Here is a 19,757-nt window from a genome sequence, read left to right on the forward strand (position 1 = left end):
TCTTTTGAGTATTACTCACTTCTGTTTTTCAGTTACTTTTATCTTGGGTTCAAACCAAGACGCTCTTCTATTAAGAATTTTGGCTTGAAGAAATGTTCTTGTAATCTTGTTAAAATTTGGTAACACAACAGTTCTCCTTGGATTGAGACCAAAAATCAAAGTGAAAAAGTAGAGTTCTTTTCACTCCATGAGAGGTTCGCTTTTTGGCTTTAGGACAGGCGGCCCAGTTTGTGAGCCGAAGTCATCGGTCTTATGTGGATTAGTCAGCTCAGTACCAAAACATTTTTAGTGACTTTTTCACAGTAGAGAATTGCAGAAATTTACATCTGGACTCGGACTCATAGCCAGAAAGAGTGAACACCTAAGCTTTGATAACTGTCTTAGGGTTTTGTTTGACATGCCCAAGAGTTCACAGATGGTACTAGGAGAGTGAATGGTTCAGAGAAAGAAGACGCATAACCAAAATATTGCAGAAGCAAATCAAATATTAACCCTGCTGATTTACGTCTATAGGTGTGTGAGCACATGTACTCTTGAGCTCCTTTAATAGACAGTAGACCCCCTTATCCACCAGGAATACATTCCAAGACCCCCAGTGGATGCCTGAAAGCACAGAGAATACCAAACCCTATATATACTATGCTTTTTCCTATACATACATACCTATGATAAAGTTTAATTTATAAATTAGACATAGTAAGAAATTAACAGCAATAACTAATAATAAAATAGAACAATTATAACAATATACTGAAATAAAAGTTACTGTAGATCTTAGCAACCTCAGCATATGATTTTTTTCTTTCCTCTCTAAGTCAAGAACTTTCACCTTTTCGATTAAAGGAAGCACTTTACGGCTTCTCTTTGGTGTATCTGAATTGTCAGCATCACTACTCTTGCACTTTGGGGCCATTATTAAGTAAAATAAGGGCGACTTGAACACAAGCACTGTGATATGGAGACGATCAATCTGGTATTGGAGAAGGCTACTAAGTGACTAATGGTGGGTAGGGTACACAGCGTGGATACACTGGACAAAGACGTAAAGGGATGATTCACGCCCCAGGCAGGACGGAGCAGGATGGTGCGAGAATTCATCATGCTCCTCAGAATGATGTGCAATTTAAAACTTACAGATTGTTTACTTCTGGAATTTCCCATTGCATATATTCAGACCATGGTTAAGTGTAGGTAAGGAAAACCTCGGAGAGCAAAGTCACTTTCCGAGGATAAGGGGCGACTACTGTAATGTGCAATTGTGTTGTGTGGCCTTCTTGGTAAAACGCAGGTTCTAATTCAGTAGGTCTGGATGGGGCCTGAGATTCTGCATCTCTGTCAATGCCCAGTTGATGCTAACACTGTTGGAGAAAGACGGCACTCTGATTAGTAAGGGTCTAAAGGTCAGAAAGTGTAAATTTAAATGCAACATTACTCAGCAAACTGCGAGAGAATATTTTAAGCTTTAATGAGAATGAGTATCACCAAACAGCCATCAAAGTTGATTCTTTGCAGAGAATGCCGCTAGCCAAGTTTATCTGACCAAGTATCTCAAAAGTTAAAAATGCTAACATTGAGGCGTCTTCCTCCTTACATCTCTGTGATATGTCAGTGTAATTATTACTTCACAGGAAAATGCCTTGTGTCAGATTTTGCTCGAAGTCTTTCATCTAGAGAGAGAGAGGCACAAAGCAGACTGTTCTTTATCTCAGTGTGTCTTGCTTATACAGTAATCTGGTACAGCAAATGGGGAACTGAGGCTGGTGGCCAGGTGACTGGGCAGATATGACTGTGGAGGGAGCTTTGCGGTCGAAGGGAATGGTCCGCCCCGCTGATGGGAGCGTACCACCAAGCCTGGGCCTTTTTGGGTGGGAGGTTTTTCTCCAAGGGGCTCAGGTGGCATGAGGAGAAGGTGCTGGAATGGAGTTCCCTTGCTGTCAAGGGAGGGACATGTTAACAGTAAGGTCAAACTCACAAGGCTCAGGCTGACTGTTGGGCACACGAGAGAAGCTCTCTGCTCCACAGAGCGGCCCTCCCTGCCCGCCAGAGATGGAATGCAGGAGCCACCAACCTGCCTTCTGAGTCAGTATGAAATTTTATGTTTTTAGTTTCACACGTTTTCCAAAATAACCAGTTCTCTTTCTTGTTTTTCAGAGGAGTTGTTTCCATGGTCATTTTGAAAATGACAGAAACCCAAGCTGGAGAATACCTACTTTTTATTCAGAGTGAAGCTGCCAATTACACAATATTGTTTACAGTGAGTATAAGAAGTAAGTGCAGTTTGCTACTAGGTGTTCACAGTATCCCAAAGGAGTGATGTGGAACCCGTGAGCTTCTTACCAGCTCTCTGGATTCGTTATTCAGGTTTCTCTCAATATGTGGTCGAATTGATTGAATTCACTTCAACTATCCATGTAACTATTCAGACTCTCTGACATGACCCAAGGACTACCAGAATGAGTGCTCTTAAAAACCCAGGACATCCTCTGTTCAGGCCCCCCCCCCCCCAGTTTTTTCAGTGATAGATGGCTGACAGGGAAGAAATGGAAAACAGTTTGACCTTGGAGTCAGAAGATGTGGGCTCTTGTTCTGGATCTGATACTACCATCCTGGGCAGGTCATGTAAGCTCTCTGAGCCTCAGTTTTCTTATCTGTAAGGGGCAGATAAAAATACATACCTCACAGGATTGTAAGATCTTAGCACTATCCAGTGGTGCTCTCTGAGATGATGAAAATGTCTGTGTCTGCTCTGTCTTATAAGGTAGGCGCTGGCCACATGTGGCTGTTGAACACTTGAAATGTGGCCAGTGTGACTAAGGAACCAGTTTTAATTTTATAAAATTAAAAATTAAAATAGCCACAGATAGCTAGTGGCTGCTGTATTTATGCAAATATCAGATCATCACTATGCAAACTGCAAGGAACAGATCAGATGTTCTTCCCCGGGGAGGCAGCTATGGGCGTCGCGGAATCAGCACCTGTGTGTGCCCTCCGGCTTCTCCTGGTTTCCTCCCAGTGATGCACAAGCCTAACGACTGCACAGATTCAGTGCTGTACACCCTGAACGCTTTACCTCCTGTGACAAACAAGGACGAGAGGTTGGTGCATTCACATAGATCCTACTGCCTGTAGGGGCCCAGGCAGTGCTCCAGAAACTCCAAGTCTATGCTTTTTTACTTCTATTTTTTTGACATTTAAAAAACTAATTAAATTTAATTTTACTCAAATTTATTTTTAAATTATTTTTTATTTAATTGAGGTAACGTTGGTCTATAACACTATATAAATATATTCCATTTTCAATTAAGTTCCCTGGCTATACACTGGTCTGACTTGCTTGGCCCCCTTTGCTTGTCAGTGACTTGAAGGCAGAAAGCCTGAGGGGTGGGGGTGCATGGGGTGCAGCCCACAGGGGGATAACCACAGCTACCCTTTGCTGGGGGCATTCTGCATGTACCATCTCAGGTCCTCCCAGCAATCCTGCCTACACGTAGGTGTGAGAGGAATAGCGATGCGCACAGCTAGAGGCCAGTTTAGACAGGTCTACACTTCCTGCACCACACTGCACTGCATCTCACAGTCAAAGCTGCTAAGGAAGAGCACTTGCGGCTGTTTAGATTCCCAGAAGTGTCATCTTACTGGGCTTGGGGATGGGAAGGCAGAATCGGGTAAAGTTAAAATTTGTTCTGAAAAGCCCTTCAATTACTCTGAAACTTACAAGACCAGAGCCCTAGAAGCTCAAAATTCAAGAGGTACCTTGTGTTGCTCTTTGATTTTGGTTTCCCTGCCCCGTCCCCAGTCTGCAGCCCCGCTCTGAGGCACACGGAGTCTGTGCGCCTCGGGTTGGAAGAGAATAAGAGATTTCTTGTTGGTTCCCTCTCTCTCTTTTTCTTTTTTGCCAAGTGTTTATAGTTGAATTTGTATAAGGTAAGTGGGCATCTGCTGTGTCTCTATGATATTAAGGGTACCTTCTTTTCACTTAAGATTTGCAATGTAAAAGGATAACGACAATCATTCAAGTAGATTATAACATGTTTTTAGCTTTCTGCTGGATGGTGGGGTTCAAAAAAATCAGGTGGAAGAAACCTGGCAACTGTCAATGTGTAAAAGAGGAAAGAGTTTAGTGAACCACAAGTTCACTATTAACCAACAGTGTGGCGTGGTTACTGAACAGGGAAATCTGAACCCTGGCAGCATTCATGAAAACATAAAGTCTAAGTGAAGGAAATTAATGGAAGATTACTATTTTCAGTTCTATATCTTTTCAGAAGAATATTGACAAAACAGAACAACCAGGATAGTGAAGAACTTGAAATTCCTTAAATTAGGAGCAGCTGAAGGAATTGGGGATGTTTAGCATAGAGAAGGAAATATTTTGAGGAAAGGAGAGGATTGATTGCAGGATAATGTAGAGGAAATTCTTCTCGCATATGAGTCAGGAAACCTGGCTGAACTAATTAAAATACCTTGGATAGTAATTATCTCCTTTGACCTCAGTTTCTGATTTTAAATATTTGAAAGATTTTCATGTGGAAGCAAAGCTACACTTGAAAAAATATTGTTCCTGAGGGTAGAATTGGGACCAGTGGTTAGAAATTACAGGGAGAGAAAGTAAAAACCACCAGAAAAGTGGGAAAAGATATTTGCAATTCACATAATCAACAAAAGACTAATAGTCATAGTAGGTAAAGAGCTTCCATAAATAAATAAGAAAAAAAAAGCAGTAGAAAAATGAACAGAAGACATGAGTGGACATTTCACTTTCAGAGCATGAAACCTAAAAACGGTCAATAAACAGATTAAATTAATAATTGAAAAATGCAAATTAAGACCACAACAAGATACCATTTATACCCACAAGATTGTTGAGAATTAAGAAGTCTCGGTGAGTATATAGAGCAATGGTGAATGTCTGCCTGCTGTGTAAGTGGAAATTCTTATAATCACTTTGGAAAACAGTCATTATGTGTAAAGCTGAACGTGCTCATATCGTATAAATCATCAATTCCACTGCTAGGTGTAGTATTAAAGAAACTTACATACCTTAGAAATATCTTAGAAATGTACAAAATGTTCATAGCACCATTGTTGGTAATATAAAAGCTGGAAACAACCCAAATGTCCACTGCGAGAAAATGGAATAGTAAGATTGTGATATATTCACCAATGGAATACTATATAGCAGTAAAAAATGAGTGAAGTATAGCTACATGCAAAACCATGGATGAGTCTTAAAAACATGAGGTTGGATGAAAAAATGAAATTATGCAAGACTACATATTGAATGAGACCATATGTTGAAGCTCAAAAACAAACAAAACAAATCAATATATTGTTTAGGTCCACACATCTCTGTGGTGAAAACATTTTTAAAAGCAGAGAAAGGGGCTGGCCTGATGGTGTAGTGGTTAGGTTTGTGCACTCCGCTTTGGTGGCCCAGGGTTTGCAGGTTCAGATCCTGGGCACGCACCTACACACTGCTGGTCAAGCCATGCTGTGGCAGTGTCCCACCTACCAAACAGAGGAAGATTGGCACAGGTGTTTGCTCAGGGCCAATCTTCCTTGCCAAAATAAATAAATACAAGCACAGGAATGATAAGCACAAAATTCAAGATAAAAGTTACGTAGAGTTGAGAGATGAGAAGAAGCACAAAAGTAGATTCCAAAGGTATTTATTAATATTCTGGTTATTAAGTTGGGTATAGGTCCATGGGTATTCCTTTTTATTCTCATGCTTCAAAATTTACACTTCATATATACTTTTGTGTATATGTGTGTGTGTGTGTGTGTGTGTATAAAGAATTACATAATATTTTTAAACAAAATTTATTATAAGGAGGGAGATTGGAATTCAGTAGAGGGAAACTTTCCTTAAAAAGAAATGGTTTGTTGAAAAATGGAACAATTTACCCTGGGAGGTAGTGAACGCCTGTCCCTAGAGGGGTCCACGCAGAAGCAGGAAGAAAGTTTGTATGTTAAGCATTGTGGGGTGAGGGGCAAAGTGTGTTGGTCCCACGTGAATGGGAGGCTAAGCTAAACCTCTAAATTCTGTTCCAATTCTAAGTCGATCCTACTATATTTCTACATTTCTAGATCAGTATATTTCTGCCTAGTTCTAAATAAAATTATGGGAAGAAAGTTGGCTGTTAAACTGTATAAGTATGAGTTTTAAACTTTATATTATTTCTAGTTTTCTTTCTCTTATGCATATCGATATTTGTATTTTTACATGGCCTCACTCCGCTTACTTTAGTTGTCTGTGGATTTACGAAATACCCAAAGAAATTGGCTACAAGGATAAATGCTAAAGTTGGCACTTCAGCCAGTGTTAAATTTAATATTCTGGTGAGGAGAAGATATATTATTATATATATTTGGAGAAGAGCAGAAGACACTGCTATGGTATAAAATACTAACTTTTCTTAATGATGTAGGATTCTTTTTTTGAGGGGGCTGCTAAGACAATTATTTTTCAAATATTAAAATGTTAATAATTTATGATGCTTTAGATACACTGCTTTACACATTAAGGAGACCTTACTTTAGAAAAATGGAGAATCAGGACGCCCTGGTCTGCGTATCTGAGAGCATTCCAGAACCAATCGTGGAATGGGTGTTTTGCGATTCACAGAGTGACAGGTATGACATGTATAAAGATAACTGCTATTACTTTACTTTTTTTGGTCTTTTTCTAATATAGTTGACATCAGGTTACCAAATGATAGGAATGTGGTCCCAAATTTTAGAGGAAAAAGAAAAAGAGATTACCTATAGACGCTGTATGTACAATTTAATTTATTACCATTTTAACAGGAAACTTTGGCTCCTTAAAGAGAGAGTATGGACTTCTCAGGGAGGGTAAGGGGGATGTTTTAGAAGGGCGTCTTGTGGAACTCCTCAAATGACTCACGTCACTTGACTGCAGGGTCCTCCCTGGACATTACACCACACAAAGGAAAGCCCTTTTAAGTTACAGAATTGTTGGCTCCCGGAGCATCTTGTTGAGGAACCAGAAAGGTACTGATTTTAGTGTATAATTCCCATAAGTAAGAGATTCCCTGTGAATAATTTGTCATTATTCTGTTTATTCTGGAAAAACAGTTTAATATGGTTGTTTAAAGATGTAGAATCTAGCCCAATTCGAACCCTGGTTTGCTTACTACCTGTGTGGCCTTGGGCAGGTTACTTAACCTCTCCTGCCTCATCAGAAGAATGTGGATATTAACTGCCTCCTTACAGGAGTGCTGTGAGGATGAAGTGGATTACAGAATGTGAAGCACAGAGAGCAGTGCCTGGCAGATAGGAAGTGCCATATGATGTTTACTCTGTCTTTTATATGTGTCATAGCAAAGTTCTCATAAAGTAAGAATTTAGGCAGTTTGAACTAGTTAAAATTTACTAAACAACTTTTATCAAAAAATGGGACTAAATAGAAGGAGAAAAAGTAAAAAATCAGGTTACCAAGTGATATGAATTCGTGATCCCAAATTTTAGAGGAAAAAGAAAAAGAGATTACCTGTAGGTATATATGTAACATGTGCACAGAAAAAAAAGATTGGAAAGCTACACACCAAAATAATAGCAGCTTGTATCTCAGGGTGGTAGGAACATGGGCAATTTAAAACTTTAATTTTAATTTAAAAATTTTAAAAGTTCTTTTCTTGGATGTTTTTTCTATTTTCAAAAATTCCTACAATGAACCCAAGTATTATTGTCTTATAATAAGGGAAAAAAATCTCAAGGAAGACACCTGAACAAAGAAAAGCATACACTCGCATAAACTGATAAAGAGGAGAAAAGTGGCTCTACTCAGACTCCCAGAGCAGAGTCTGCTTTGGGAGAGGTCCTGGTCAGGGAGCTCTCAGGAGTGTCAAGGTCCGTTTTCTGCTGAGGCGGGGCGAGGGGAGGGTGTGCGGGCAAATCCCGAGATGTGGCCGACCGCCCTCACGAGTGACAACGCGGCTGTCCTCTCTTAGCCCTGGGGACTCTGGTGACTTTTGCAACTTGAGCCTCTCCCTCTCACTGGTAGTCCTCTTCCGTGCTTCAGGATACCCACAGAGTTAAGCTGTATTAAAACCTAATCATGCCTTCCTTTTCTCTCCCCTCCTCTGTCTCCTCTGTCTTCTTTCTCAACTCTCCTTTTCTTCTCTCTCTTTAAACAACAACTAAAAAAGAGGTCACCAAACACAAAAACTTTTAAACTGTTTTATTATGTAGTTCTCTCGTGTTACTCTAATTGATTGAGATAATGAGAAACTAACTAGTTCCCTTATGAACTCTGCCAAAACCATAGATTGGGGTTTGTTCACCTTTTGACCTGCCTCTGTCTTGGCACTCTTAAACAGGCTTAAAACAGGCTCTAGAACCTGTAACTCTGTTCTTGTCCTGAGCATTCATTTGTAATTTTAAAACATGTTTAGTCAAATGACATTTGTTTTCTCATTGCAGCTGTAAAGGAGAGAGTCCAGCTGTTGTTAGAAAGGAGGAAAGCGTACTTCATGAATTATTTGGAACAGACATAAGGTGCTGTGCAAGAAATGAGCTGGGCAGGGAATGCACCAAGCTCTTCACAATAGGTAAGACCATGATATTATGTCCTTCTGTTTTCAGTGACGATCCCTTAGACACGATCTGGGACTAATCGCGACTGCTTAGGTAATCATTCAACTTCAGAAATTCCATAATTTCTTTATACCGTTTTAAATGTAATATTATGGATTCTGTAACTGATGATTTCTTCATAAAAGAGCAGGAAATCTCTAAAAGATTCTTTTATAAAAGTGGTTCGTAACATTTGAGATGACGTTAAAAGCTTTGTTCTTCAGAGTGTTCAGGATATATTTTGTGATGAGGAAAAATCGTTTTTTTTTTTCTGACTCGGGATGTTTTCATCTTCTAGATCTAAATCAAACTCCTCAGACCACACTGCCACAATTATTTCTTAAAGTAGGGGAACCCCTCTGGATAAGATGCAAAGCTGTTCATATAAACCATGGATTTGGGCTCACCTGGGAGCTGGAGCATAGAGCACTGGAGGAGGTAATATGGAGAGTCTGCATTCTGAAAATGCAGGAACAAGGAGCTAAGAGTGCAGGTTGAAATCATTAAATTCCAACTCTGTTCTGTTAAAATCTAGGGCAGCTACTTTGAGATGAGCACCTATTCCACAAACAGGACTATGATACGGATTCTGTTTGCTTTTGTGTCATCAGTGGGAAGAAACGACACTGGATATTACACTTGTTCCTCCTCGAAGCATCCCAGTAAATCAGCGTTGGTCACCATCCTAGGTAATGTGGGCTGCCCATGTGATCTTTATTCACGTTTTTAGTTGCTTTCCTGTCGAATGGGAAGTATGTACTGCAAATTCTGGTTTCAGTATAATGCTAGTATCAAGAAACTGAGAAAGAAGCTGAGTTAGAACAGCTTTTCAAATAGCGGCTGCCCGCTCCTTCCTTTTCCAGTTAAACCGTGCCCCCTGGAATGCCACTGTCTTTACACTGACCACATTGTAATGTGACCATCTGTTCGTGCATTTTTGTCTTTCCATAGACTGTAAGTTTCCCAAGGACGAGGATAACCCTTTCTATCCTTGTAGTCCCAGAAGCCAGCAGAGAGCCTGACACAAAATAGGCTCTTAATAAATACTTGTTCTAGAACTAACTGAGAGGGGGCAGTGAGCAATGATCGAGAGAAACAGACAAGCACTTGCATGCATTGGAATTTGGGTGGACCACGAAGGATCTGAAAATAACCAGGCTTTAATAATCTCAGATTAGGTGGTAGCCTTCAGCCATAATGAAAAGGCTAAATGAAATGATTCTGAAATGAAATGAAGTGATTCTCTTATCAAACTAATAAGGAAGTGGACTATAAGGAAGTCCTGAATATTGCTGGCTAGATTATTCTTTTATTTGTGCCCTGGATGGTTTTATGTTGGATGTGTCACAAGAGGTGTTCTGGCTGAGAACAGGGGCTTCCAGACTCTGTCACTGGACCCCTACTGCGTTCATGGTTGGCCAGGCGGGGGGAGCCCTTCAGTCTCTTGAAATTGTTTGCAAAGTTGGTAGGTTTATTTATACATTTCTTTGGAGGACAGTCAATTATTTACATCCATTTCCTAGCGGAAGCTTGACTCCAGAAGGTGATGAGCTCAGGCTTATGGCTGGGGGCAGGACTCCTGTATTCCTTGTTGGACTATCGGATCCGACCTGCGGCATGCCCACATCTGAGTTTTCTTGTGATAAACTGATGAATAAAAGTTTATTTATCTTCTCAATATATTTGCATATGAATCTCATTATATAATTTATAAGTGCTTTTTTCTTTTTTTTTTTTTTACAGAAAAAGGATTTATAAATGCTTCCAAATCAAGTGAAAATTATGAAATTGACCAGTATGAAGAGTTTTGCTTTTCTGTCAGGTTTAAAGCATACCCACAAATCAGATGTACGTGGACCTTCTCTCAAAAATCATTTCCTTGTGAGCAAACTGGCCTCGACGACGGGTACAGGTGAGACAGCAAAGAGCCCTGGGCCTCACCAGCATACATAGCGCGACTCTTCCCGTTGCGCTCGAGAAGAGCAGTTTTGTATTATGGGTTTACATATTATTGAGTTGACATTGAAGATGAGGAGACAAACAGCAGATGTGAGGACACAGTGACAGTGTTATAATCAGTTCAGATAGTGTAACCCACTGCACGAAAAAACAGAAAGAATTGTGTTAGTTTGAGTTTGGTTCTGTGGCGTTTTCTGAGTCACCACCCTGTTCCTTCCTGATTGAGGGGACGTGCATAGCACGCCGAGTCTCCTTGAGCACATTGCAGATGACTGAGGAAGTAAAACCCCTTAAGACAGGAAAACATTATCTATAGGTGTGTTGACTTAAATTTTCAAAAAGTAGATACAGAAATAGCCCAATAATAAGTGCTGAAGGAAACTTTCATTTTCCTGGTGATTTGTACAACTGTCCTCAAGGTTCTCTTATGGGAGAAATTCTGCATTCCCTTCAAAGTGTATTGGAAAACAAAAAACGACTTTTTTCTTGTATTTTCTATGGCTATGACACCTCTTATCTCTTCAAACTAATCCTATGTAACAAAGTTTCAGCCTAGACCATGAGGGACTCGGAGGTACTTGTCATCTCTCAAGCAAGTCAACAGTCTAGAATAAATCATTGTTTCTCAACACGTGGTTCATAAACCAACTATATAGGCATCATCTAGGCAAATTTCAGACATGCTGAACCAAAATTGAGGCAAAATGCCCAGATTTTGCATTTTTCATGAGAAAATGCCTATCACAGGTCTATATCTGTGCTGTGCAATGCTGTAGCTACCTGCCATATATGGCTACTGAGAACTTGAAAGGTGGCTGGTCCAAATTGAGATGTGCTGTAAATGTAAAATACACACTAGATTTTGAAGAATTACATGGAAAAAAAAGGTAAAATATATCATTAATAATTTTTATATTGATTATATGTTAAAATGATAGTATTTTGGATATATTGAGTTAAAGCCTATTACTACTTCTTGCTTCTTTTTACTTTTCTTATGTAGCTAGCTGGAAATTTAATTTTGCATTATATTTCTATTGGATAGCACTGTCTAGGTGAAGAATAAGAGTTAAACTTTTTTCACTTTGATTCTTTTCAGTGTTTGTTTCATGATTAATGCAGCCTCCTTCATACCCGAAAGTGATTTGTAACTGATCCTCGTTTGCATTTTAAAAGACTGTTGTAGCGCAGTTTGCAAGGAACCTTCTTTCCTCTTCCACCCAAACCTCCTTATGTTGGAAGCATTCGTTTTTCAGGTCATTAAGAATGCAGCCTTTGGTCTGTGAGCTGACTGTGAGTGATACACACTCCGCTAACTCAGGGTTTGTCAACAGCAGCACTATTGACATCTTGGGCTGGATAATTCTTTGTTCTGGGGGCTCTCCTACGCATTGTAGGATGTTTAGCAGCATCCCTGGCCTCCACCCACTGGAGGTCAGTAGCATCACCACCCCCATTGTGACAACCAAAAATATCTCCAGACACTGCCGAACGTCCCCTGGTGAGGAAAAATTGCCTATGGTTGAGAACCACTGCCTTAGAGGGATCACTCCATTGTCATAAGCCCTTATTCTGAACCATCAACCTTTTGAAAGCAGATGTCCAGGGAGTCAGCCCTGTCTGCCTGGTTGAACTGACTACCACAGGCCTGTGTTGAGAAGGATCCCCTCCCTCCTTTGTATTGTGACCCAGTGTCAGAGAAGCTCCTAACACTATGGGATTCTCTTTTGAAGCTGATTCAAAGAGATAGAGGATCAGTTCAATTTAGTTCAACAGATATTTCTTTAATGTCTTCTTGATCAGTTTGATACTGTGAGGGGCTATAACAGTGAATAAGGTAATATCTCCTACCCCAAGCCCCCCTAATTTACACAGGCACGTTTAAGTGCCGGAGGCCACTCTGGAGATCATTACTACAGTGCTGATGACATCTGGCACAACTTCTTGACATTAGATCTTACAGAATTACTGATTAGAGGACCATGTCTCTGATATATGGGTCATGGGCCAATCTAGTGGGCTAGTTAATTTGGTTTCATTCCATGGCCACAATCTGCACCCCTGACCCCAGGTAGTTATCCTATAGACGTAGCCAAATGAATAAATCAGGGAAGGTCCTGATTCCTGTAGTGTTTTGTACCTCTGTCATCTGTAATTACCTGGTAATGTGGTTAACCTCTTTCTGTGTTGAATCTCACCAGTGAGTTTGCAAGCGCTGTAAGGATAGGCTCTCCATCATTTCTCTGTTTTTGTACAATGCCTCGTTCAGTCAACAGGTGTTAATAAATGAATGAATTCATCATCACCCCTCGAAAGCAACTCAAAGTGCATAGCCTGGGCCTGAGATGAGTCAATGGTATCTTCTTTGCACTGCAAGGACCACACACGAGGCACTTACCGCAACATCCAACACCCAGTGTTGATTTTTTTTAAAAAGTTCTTGGAGAACTACAATGTTTGTTGGTAACAATGCTACACCAGTTGTGATGAGCCACTTGATATACAGTGCAAAGGGAAGATGGAGTCTCCTTCTTCATGAAAAAAGCCTCAAAATATTGAACAAAAAATGAACAATGAAAAATTTGAGCACACCTCTGGACGCTCTAAATGTCTTTTGCTCTCCACAGGAGGCTCTGTTGAGATGAGGGGACAGATTAAATTATAATCTGAGTTTTTTTCAACTTTTTATTATAAAAAGTTTCAAACTTACTAATTATCTGAAGGGCTGCGACAGTGAGCATCCTTTACCCACCACCTAGACTCAATAATTTAACCGAACTGAGTTTGTTTTGTGAAGTACAGTATTTTTTTTAAAAGATTGGCATCTGAGCTAACAACTGTTGCCAATCTTCTTTTTCTTTCTGCTTTTTTTTTCTCCCCAAATCCCCCCAGTACATAGTTGTATATATTTTTTTTAGTTGTGGGTCCTTCTAGTTGTGGCATGTGAAGTACAGTATTTTAATCATGTTGCCAGAGATGACTTTATAAGTGTGACATGAGTTTTTTACGTATAACTGAAAGGTCTGTGTTATAACACTACTCCTGAAAAAGCTTTAGTGCGGTCATGATGTGTGTGCCAGAAGTCTTTCAGCTTCCCCACCTTCTCAGCTTCATTTCTCCAATTTACTTCCTCAAATATTACACCAAAGTTTATTAGGGCTTGCCTTTATGTGTTTGCATTTTATTAAATTATAACTTTCCAGCAGTCCTGATATCCTGGTCTTGAGAAAAGGTTCTAGGATATTTCATCTGTTAGTTTCCGTAATTTCCCATCTCTATAGACTTAATTATAAACACCAAATCTACCTTAGCTTTTCCCAGTTTCATGGTAAAAGACAAAAAAAAAACAACTTATGAAAATGTTATAATTATTAGCAATTTCTTCTGAAAGACTCTCCTTAGGCTTGCCCAATCCTTGTGTTTTCCTTTTCCCTGAAATATTTAATTTCCCAAATCTGTGAGTCTAAGTTCTGCTCATAGGGGTATTAACTGAGCACTTTCTGGTAAGCGGCAGTGTGGTGGTCATCTGGGCTCTGGGTGGTGAGGCGGGTCCTTCTCAGGGACAGACAAACAGAAATGCAGGCTGTCAGATCAATGAAGCGTATTGAGCCTCTCTGGGAGGATGGGTTTTTTTTCTGAAGGAGATGAGCCTGGAGCGTCCATATACAGAAAGGAGGGAAAAGATGTTTGGATAGAGTGAAGTACCTGGAGCCCCCAGCCACATCCGGCCCCCCTCAGTTGTAAGGTATTAACCACATCGTATGAGGCCACTCACTGAGAATCAGAGAAACTTCTTTGAGCTCTTACCATGTGCCAGACAAAGTGCAAAGTCCTTTATATGGATTACCTCAGTTACTCCTCAGAATCCCCTTTTGTGAAATATGGAAACAGGCTGTTACTTGCCCAATCACTTCGGACAAGGTCAATTCCCTTCATTCACTCCTGTTTTCTGAAATTGCCTTTAAAAAAAACGAAATAACACCCATAATTCCACCTCTAGAGGTTATGTTTCAGATTTTTTCTATGTAACCACCATGATAGAAACATATAAATATAGATTTTTTTTACAAACAAGAAACGCACTATGCCATTTGTAACCTGATTTTTCATTTAAAAATGTCATTTCTGTCTATGTTAATAAGTATAGTATTATATCTTACATTATTTACATTATCATTTTAGTGGCTGTATAGTATTCCACTTTTTAGAAAACTGTATTTCACCTAGCTCCTATTGATAGGCATTTACTTTAGCTTTTTTCCTTTGCATCTTTCTTTTTTATTTGAAAGTGATTTTCCCACTTACTGTATACTCCAGAGTAAAGCTTCTAAATGTCTTTTTTCAAAATGTTTACCAGACTTACTAAGCCTCATAGTAGTGATAATCTAACACATAGATTGTGTTTACTACATGCTAGGCACTATTATAGACACTTTTACAAAATTGCTTTAATAAAAACTTAACACCGAGTTCTCCTCCAACAACCATATGAGGTAGATACTATTACTATCTTCATTTTACAGATAAGGAAACTGAGGTACAGAGAGCTTTAATGACTTGCCCAAGGTCACACCACTGAGCAATGGCAGAGTTGGGATTCCAGCAAAAACAGTTGGCTGCAAAGCCTGTGTTTTTAACCACACCGTTGTACTGCCCCTTGACACCCACTCATTTCAGAAGTGTGAGATTCTCAAACACAGTGTATGAAGAAACAAAATACAAGCATGCTGTTCGGTTATTTAAAAGTAAAAGTGTGCCTCCTGAGGAGAGTGCCACACTTTGCTATTGAGTTTCTAATGGTCACCCTCCCCCAGGCTTGTCGGCTCCCCTGGAATAAAAGAAAAATGAGCATGGTTTTATATAGAGTAATATAAAATCATCAGCATCTCTCTCCCGCCCCCCGACTATCTTTATCTCATTCAGGGCAGAAATTTGAACAGATCAGATTCAGCTTGAGCCGGGCTGTGTTCCTCTCTGCCCCATCGAAACTGCAGGCTGAGGGAGATAGGATGGCCGGCTTCCCCAGGGGGTGACTGTCGGTCCTGCCTAGAGCACCTCAGTCTAGTCAGCTCTGCTCTCCAGCTTCAGGAGCTCTCAGCATCCCCAGGACATGCTTGATTACTCTCTGCATTCTGATTTGACTTTGATGATCCCTTGCTCTTTGAATAAAGCATTCTTTACTTATGGTGTAAAATTACTCCCCGAGCCACTGGAAGGAGCCTGCCCTTTCCCACCTCCTCCCATCCAGGCACTAAATGGACAATAAAAATGACCTGCATTTTGACTATACAGAGGAGAAAATTCTTTTCAGAGTTGTAATGAGAATACATCTTCTTTGTCACCAAGATGTTATTTCACTGTAAACTCCAATTTCCTGATGTCTTGTCTCATGCCAGCTTGCCCTTTTTAGAAAAACCCTAGGGGAAAGAGGAAGCTTTGAATCTCCCAGTCACCTAATTGGTTAGTCCCCTTGGAATTTCCAGAGGCCTTTCAGCGATGCGGTTGCTATTTGCTAGGGGTGACTGTCACAAACAAGGGGACGACCTGTGTAAAATGGCCTGGATATTCACTTATGTGTTCAGTCTACTTATGTGACCCATCTCCCATCTGGAAGACTGAGAACATTTCAGATGCCATCCTGTCTAAACCCTGGCAGATCCTACTCCATTAAGGCAGCACACGAAACTTAGGAGGGGAAAAGTTTACAAAACATTTTGCTTTGGTGCCTAAGAGTCAGTAGTTGTACTGGGAATTTCTTTTTTCTATCAAATTGATAGGTGCTTTTGGCATGGTCCTTGGCTAGCCACACTGGCTTCTTTTCTATCTCCTCTCTTCTTCCTTTTCAGGGTCTTTGCTATTGTCCTGTGAGAATTACATTTTCCCTTTTAGAAGCTCACATCTTTCTCTTCTTGGACCACTTAAATGCTGCCTTCCTAAACTCTGGAAATCGCACGTAGCTGTATTTACTTTTCTTCCTAGGTTATAATTTGGCTTTCCCCAATCTTTGCATCACTTCCGCTTAACCAACCATTTCCTTCTTGTTGTCCAGAAGTAGGTCAGGATAAGAAATTCCTCTTTTTACTTCTTCAGACTTCTTGTTAATGAAGCAAACATAAAGCTTGTTAAATGCTCTCTTGATAGGTCAGAGAAATAAATTCTCACGTCACTTTACATACTCAGAATTGCCTTTTAGCTTCAGAGTTAAGGGCAAAGAACGTTGGTGTCAGATAAACATGGGCTCAAAAGTTGTTCTGTCAGTTGCTAGGTGTGTGTTTTGAATCTTAGGGATCAATTGGGATTCTATTCTCTCCCTCATCTTCCATATCCAATCCAGCACCTGCTGTTTCATTTTTCCTGGTTCTTCTTGGGTTTGCTCTCTCCTCTCCTTTCCCATTTTCCCTACCTTAGACAACGCTTGTCTTTTCACGCTCTGAACTCTCAAGTCTGAACATTTACTTCTCCTCTCATAGGACTTCCCACATTATACTGTAAATGTTACTTACTTGCCTGCCTTCACGACCAAACTGTAAATTCTGTGAGAACAGAAATCTAATTTTCCTAACTCACTGTTGTATTCCTGATTCCTCCACAAATAGGCTCTACCATTGACAGCCGAATGAGTGAATGAAATGAATGAATGAATGAATGAATTCCTGGGTTACTACAATAACTGCCTCCAGGCTTTTCTCCAATAAACTTTTCCTGCTGCCATCACTCTAAACTAGAATACTGTTCATGGTATTGTCTCCTGCTCAGGAACCCACAGCCTCTTGTTTCTGCTTTCTCCTTCAGGCCTAAATAATTAGGCCCCTGATCAGTGGGCCCACCCTACGTGTTGAGCCCTCTGTTCTGCTACACCCCATAGGCACGCTGCTCCAGGCAAGAGGCTTCTCCATTCCTCTCCTTTGTGAGCTTAGGAATTCCTGCCTGTGTCTTAAGTCACGCTGTTGCCTCCTCCTTGGCTATCTTTTCTTTTGCCTTCTCATTAAAACCAACTCATCCTGCAAAGACCTCACTCAAGTCCTGCTTCTATGAAGCCCTCTGAACTTTTCCCACTTACCCTGGCCCCTGCCTTCTTTCATCTTCTATTGGCCTTCAGTTTAATACTTTCACTATTCTACTTATGTAGGTTTTGTCCCCTGACCTGGATTATATCTCTGAGGGCAGCAGCCACATATTATAGGTGTTTTGCATCCTACGTAGCTCCTAGTTTAAGGCTGGCTTCCACTCCAGGTCCTCCTGTTTACATTTCTACCCTGCCCATATATAGTCTTTTGTTTTTTGGGTTTTTTTTTTTTCTTTAAGTAGGTTATACAGAGATGGCCTAATTAAATATTTTCAGAACACACCTTAGATTTTCTTATTCTTATTCCAAGGAATTTTTTTTTCTATTTCTTCAATACATGAGGGTGTATTCCACAGCTCCTTGCTCCCCTACCTCTCCTACACTATCCAACATCCCACTACAATATCCAGCATCCCATATACTTGGTAGGCACGGTGGATAATCCCCAATATCAAGTTATTCATGTCAAAATGTATTGAGTGGCTGATGACCACTCCAAGTAACTACTAGAGCATGCTGAGACCACCCAAATATTTCTGTACAAACTCAGTGGATTTGAACCCTCGTCATTGGTAATTGCAGTGTAAGTCAAGGGTGGTCATAGGTCCTGCCTCGGACCAACGTCAGAGAGCCCTCCTTTCAGGAAGCAGGGGAGTTATGGGCTCCTCCACCTACAGAGGTTCTTCTGTGGTTCTGGGAAGTCAGACTAATCCAGAATGTATAAAACAGTAGGGACAGGAAACTTCGAGGAGCCCCGGACTAGATCAGTGCTTCTCAACCTTTAATGTGCGTGTGAATTACGTGGAGATCATCTTAAATGCTGACTCTGAGTCAGTAGGTTTGGGGTGGGGCCTGAGCTTTTGTGTTTCTAACAAGCTCACAGAGAATGCCATTGCTGATGCTGCCTGTCCGTGGACCACACTTTGAGTAGCAAGGGCCTAGCATACAGACGCCTCTTGTCCCTTGAACATTAGGGAGTGAATGTCTCAAGGAAGACTCCTCCCACACACACTGTCATTCATTTCAGCGTCTCCTCTAAGAATCTTGCTAAGCCTATCTTTAATTCTTTTTCAAACAGCATATCTAAGTTTTGCAACCACAAACACCAGCCAGGAGAATATGTATTCCATGCAGAAAATGATGACGCCCAGTTCACAAAAATGTTCACACTGAATATAAGAAGTAAGTTAAATTGTCAAGAAGTTTAATTTTATTCTCATAACTACTTAATTATTTATTAACTATGACCAGAAAGAGCTAAGTAATGGCTTAGAAGGAATGCTATAAAACTGTTTTTATATGCTGAAGTGTTATGAGATTTTACTTTCATGTCTATTGGCTTTGTTTATATATATATTTTTCTGTGTTCATCCTTTGAGGCTAAGAATTCCATGTCCTCTCTCAATATGCTTTAGCATTGTGATTTTTTTTTTTAACTTTAGTATTTTGAAGGATTGTGTTAAGGAAAGGCTGAAAATCATAGTACCTGCCACTTATTTGTCTTAATAATTTTTGTTTCTGTGGTGTATAAAAAGATGAGTGCACACTTCATTGGACTTTTTGCAGGTACTTCTTGAGCTAAGAATAATTTTGGGGTGTGCAGGTACATAGAGACCCACACCACAGCTCTCTAAAGGAGAAGGCTAGCAGTGGGACAGTGGAGTTGCACAGATAGGTGGCAGGGCAGCTGGTACAGAAGTTTACAACACAGGCGGGAAAGAGGGAAAAACCAGAGATCTTGAGTCATCCTGCATGAGACCCTCCCAGAAGCACAAACTGGTTACAGTGAATGGCAGCCTATATGAAGCCAGCTTGGAAACCATTTCTGGAAAGTACCATACAACATGAGCTTATTTTTCACATTGTTCTCTTCAGGGAAACCTCAAGTGCTAGCCGAGGCGTCAGCAAGTCAGGCTTCTTGCTCCTCCGATGGATACCCATTACCATCGTGGACCTGGAAGAAGTGCTCAGACAAGTCTCTGAAGTAATAAGGGCATTGGTGTCTTTTGTATTGGAAGAGCACAAAACTCACACTGTGGCTTATTGACTCTTTCCCATGAAGCCAGTTTAAGGAGAAATGATGAAATATTTAAAATGCTTCCCTCTGAGTCAACCATAATTCTAAATGGTCATA

General features: G+C 40.4%; 1 protein-coding gene across 1 annotated transcript in view; it reads left to right on the top strand.

Moving 5' to 3' along the window:
* Positions 1 to 19,757, top strand: part of FLT3 (fms related receptor tyrosine kinase 3) — a 78,012-nt gene that overhangs the window by 33,486 nt on the left and 24,769 nt on the right. Inside the window, exons 4-11 of the mRNA XM_046664717.1 lie at positions 2,152 to 2,267; positions 6,507 to 6,636; positions 8,446 to 8,573; positions 8,897 to 9,036; positions 9,134 to 9,287; positions 10,342 to 10,510; positions 18,702 to 18,805; positions 19,499 to 19,607. Coding sequence (XP_046520673.1) covers positions 2,152 to 2,267; positions 6,507 to 6,636; positions 8,446 to 8,573; positions 8,897 to 9,036; positions 9,134 to 9,287; positions 10,342 to 10,510; positions 18,702 to 18,805; positions 19,499 to 19,607 — 1,050 coding nt within the window. The remainder of the gene's footprint in view (positions 1 to 2,151; positions 2,268 to 6,506; positions 6,637 to 8,445; positions 8,574 to 8,896; positions 9,037 to 9,133; positions 9,288 to 10,341; positions 10,511 to 18,701; positions 18,806 to 19,498; positions 19,608 to 19,757) is intronic.

Source organism: Equus quagga, chromosome 6 (assembly GCF_021613505.1).
Source record: "Equus quagga isolate Etosha38 chromosome 6, UCLA_HA_Equagga_1.0, whole genome shotgun sequence".
NCBI classification, from domain to species: domain Eukaryota; kingdom Metazoa; phylum Chordata; class Mammalia; order Perissodactyla; family Equidae; genus Equus; species Equus quagga.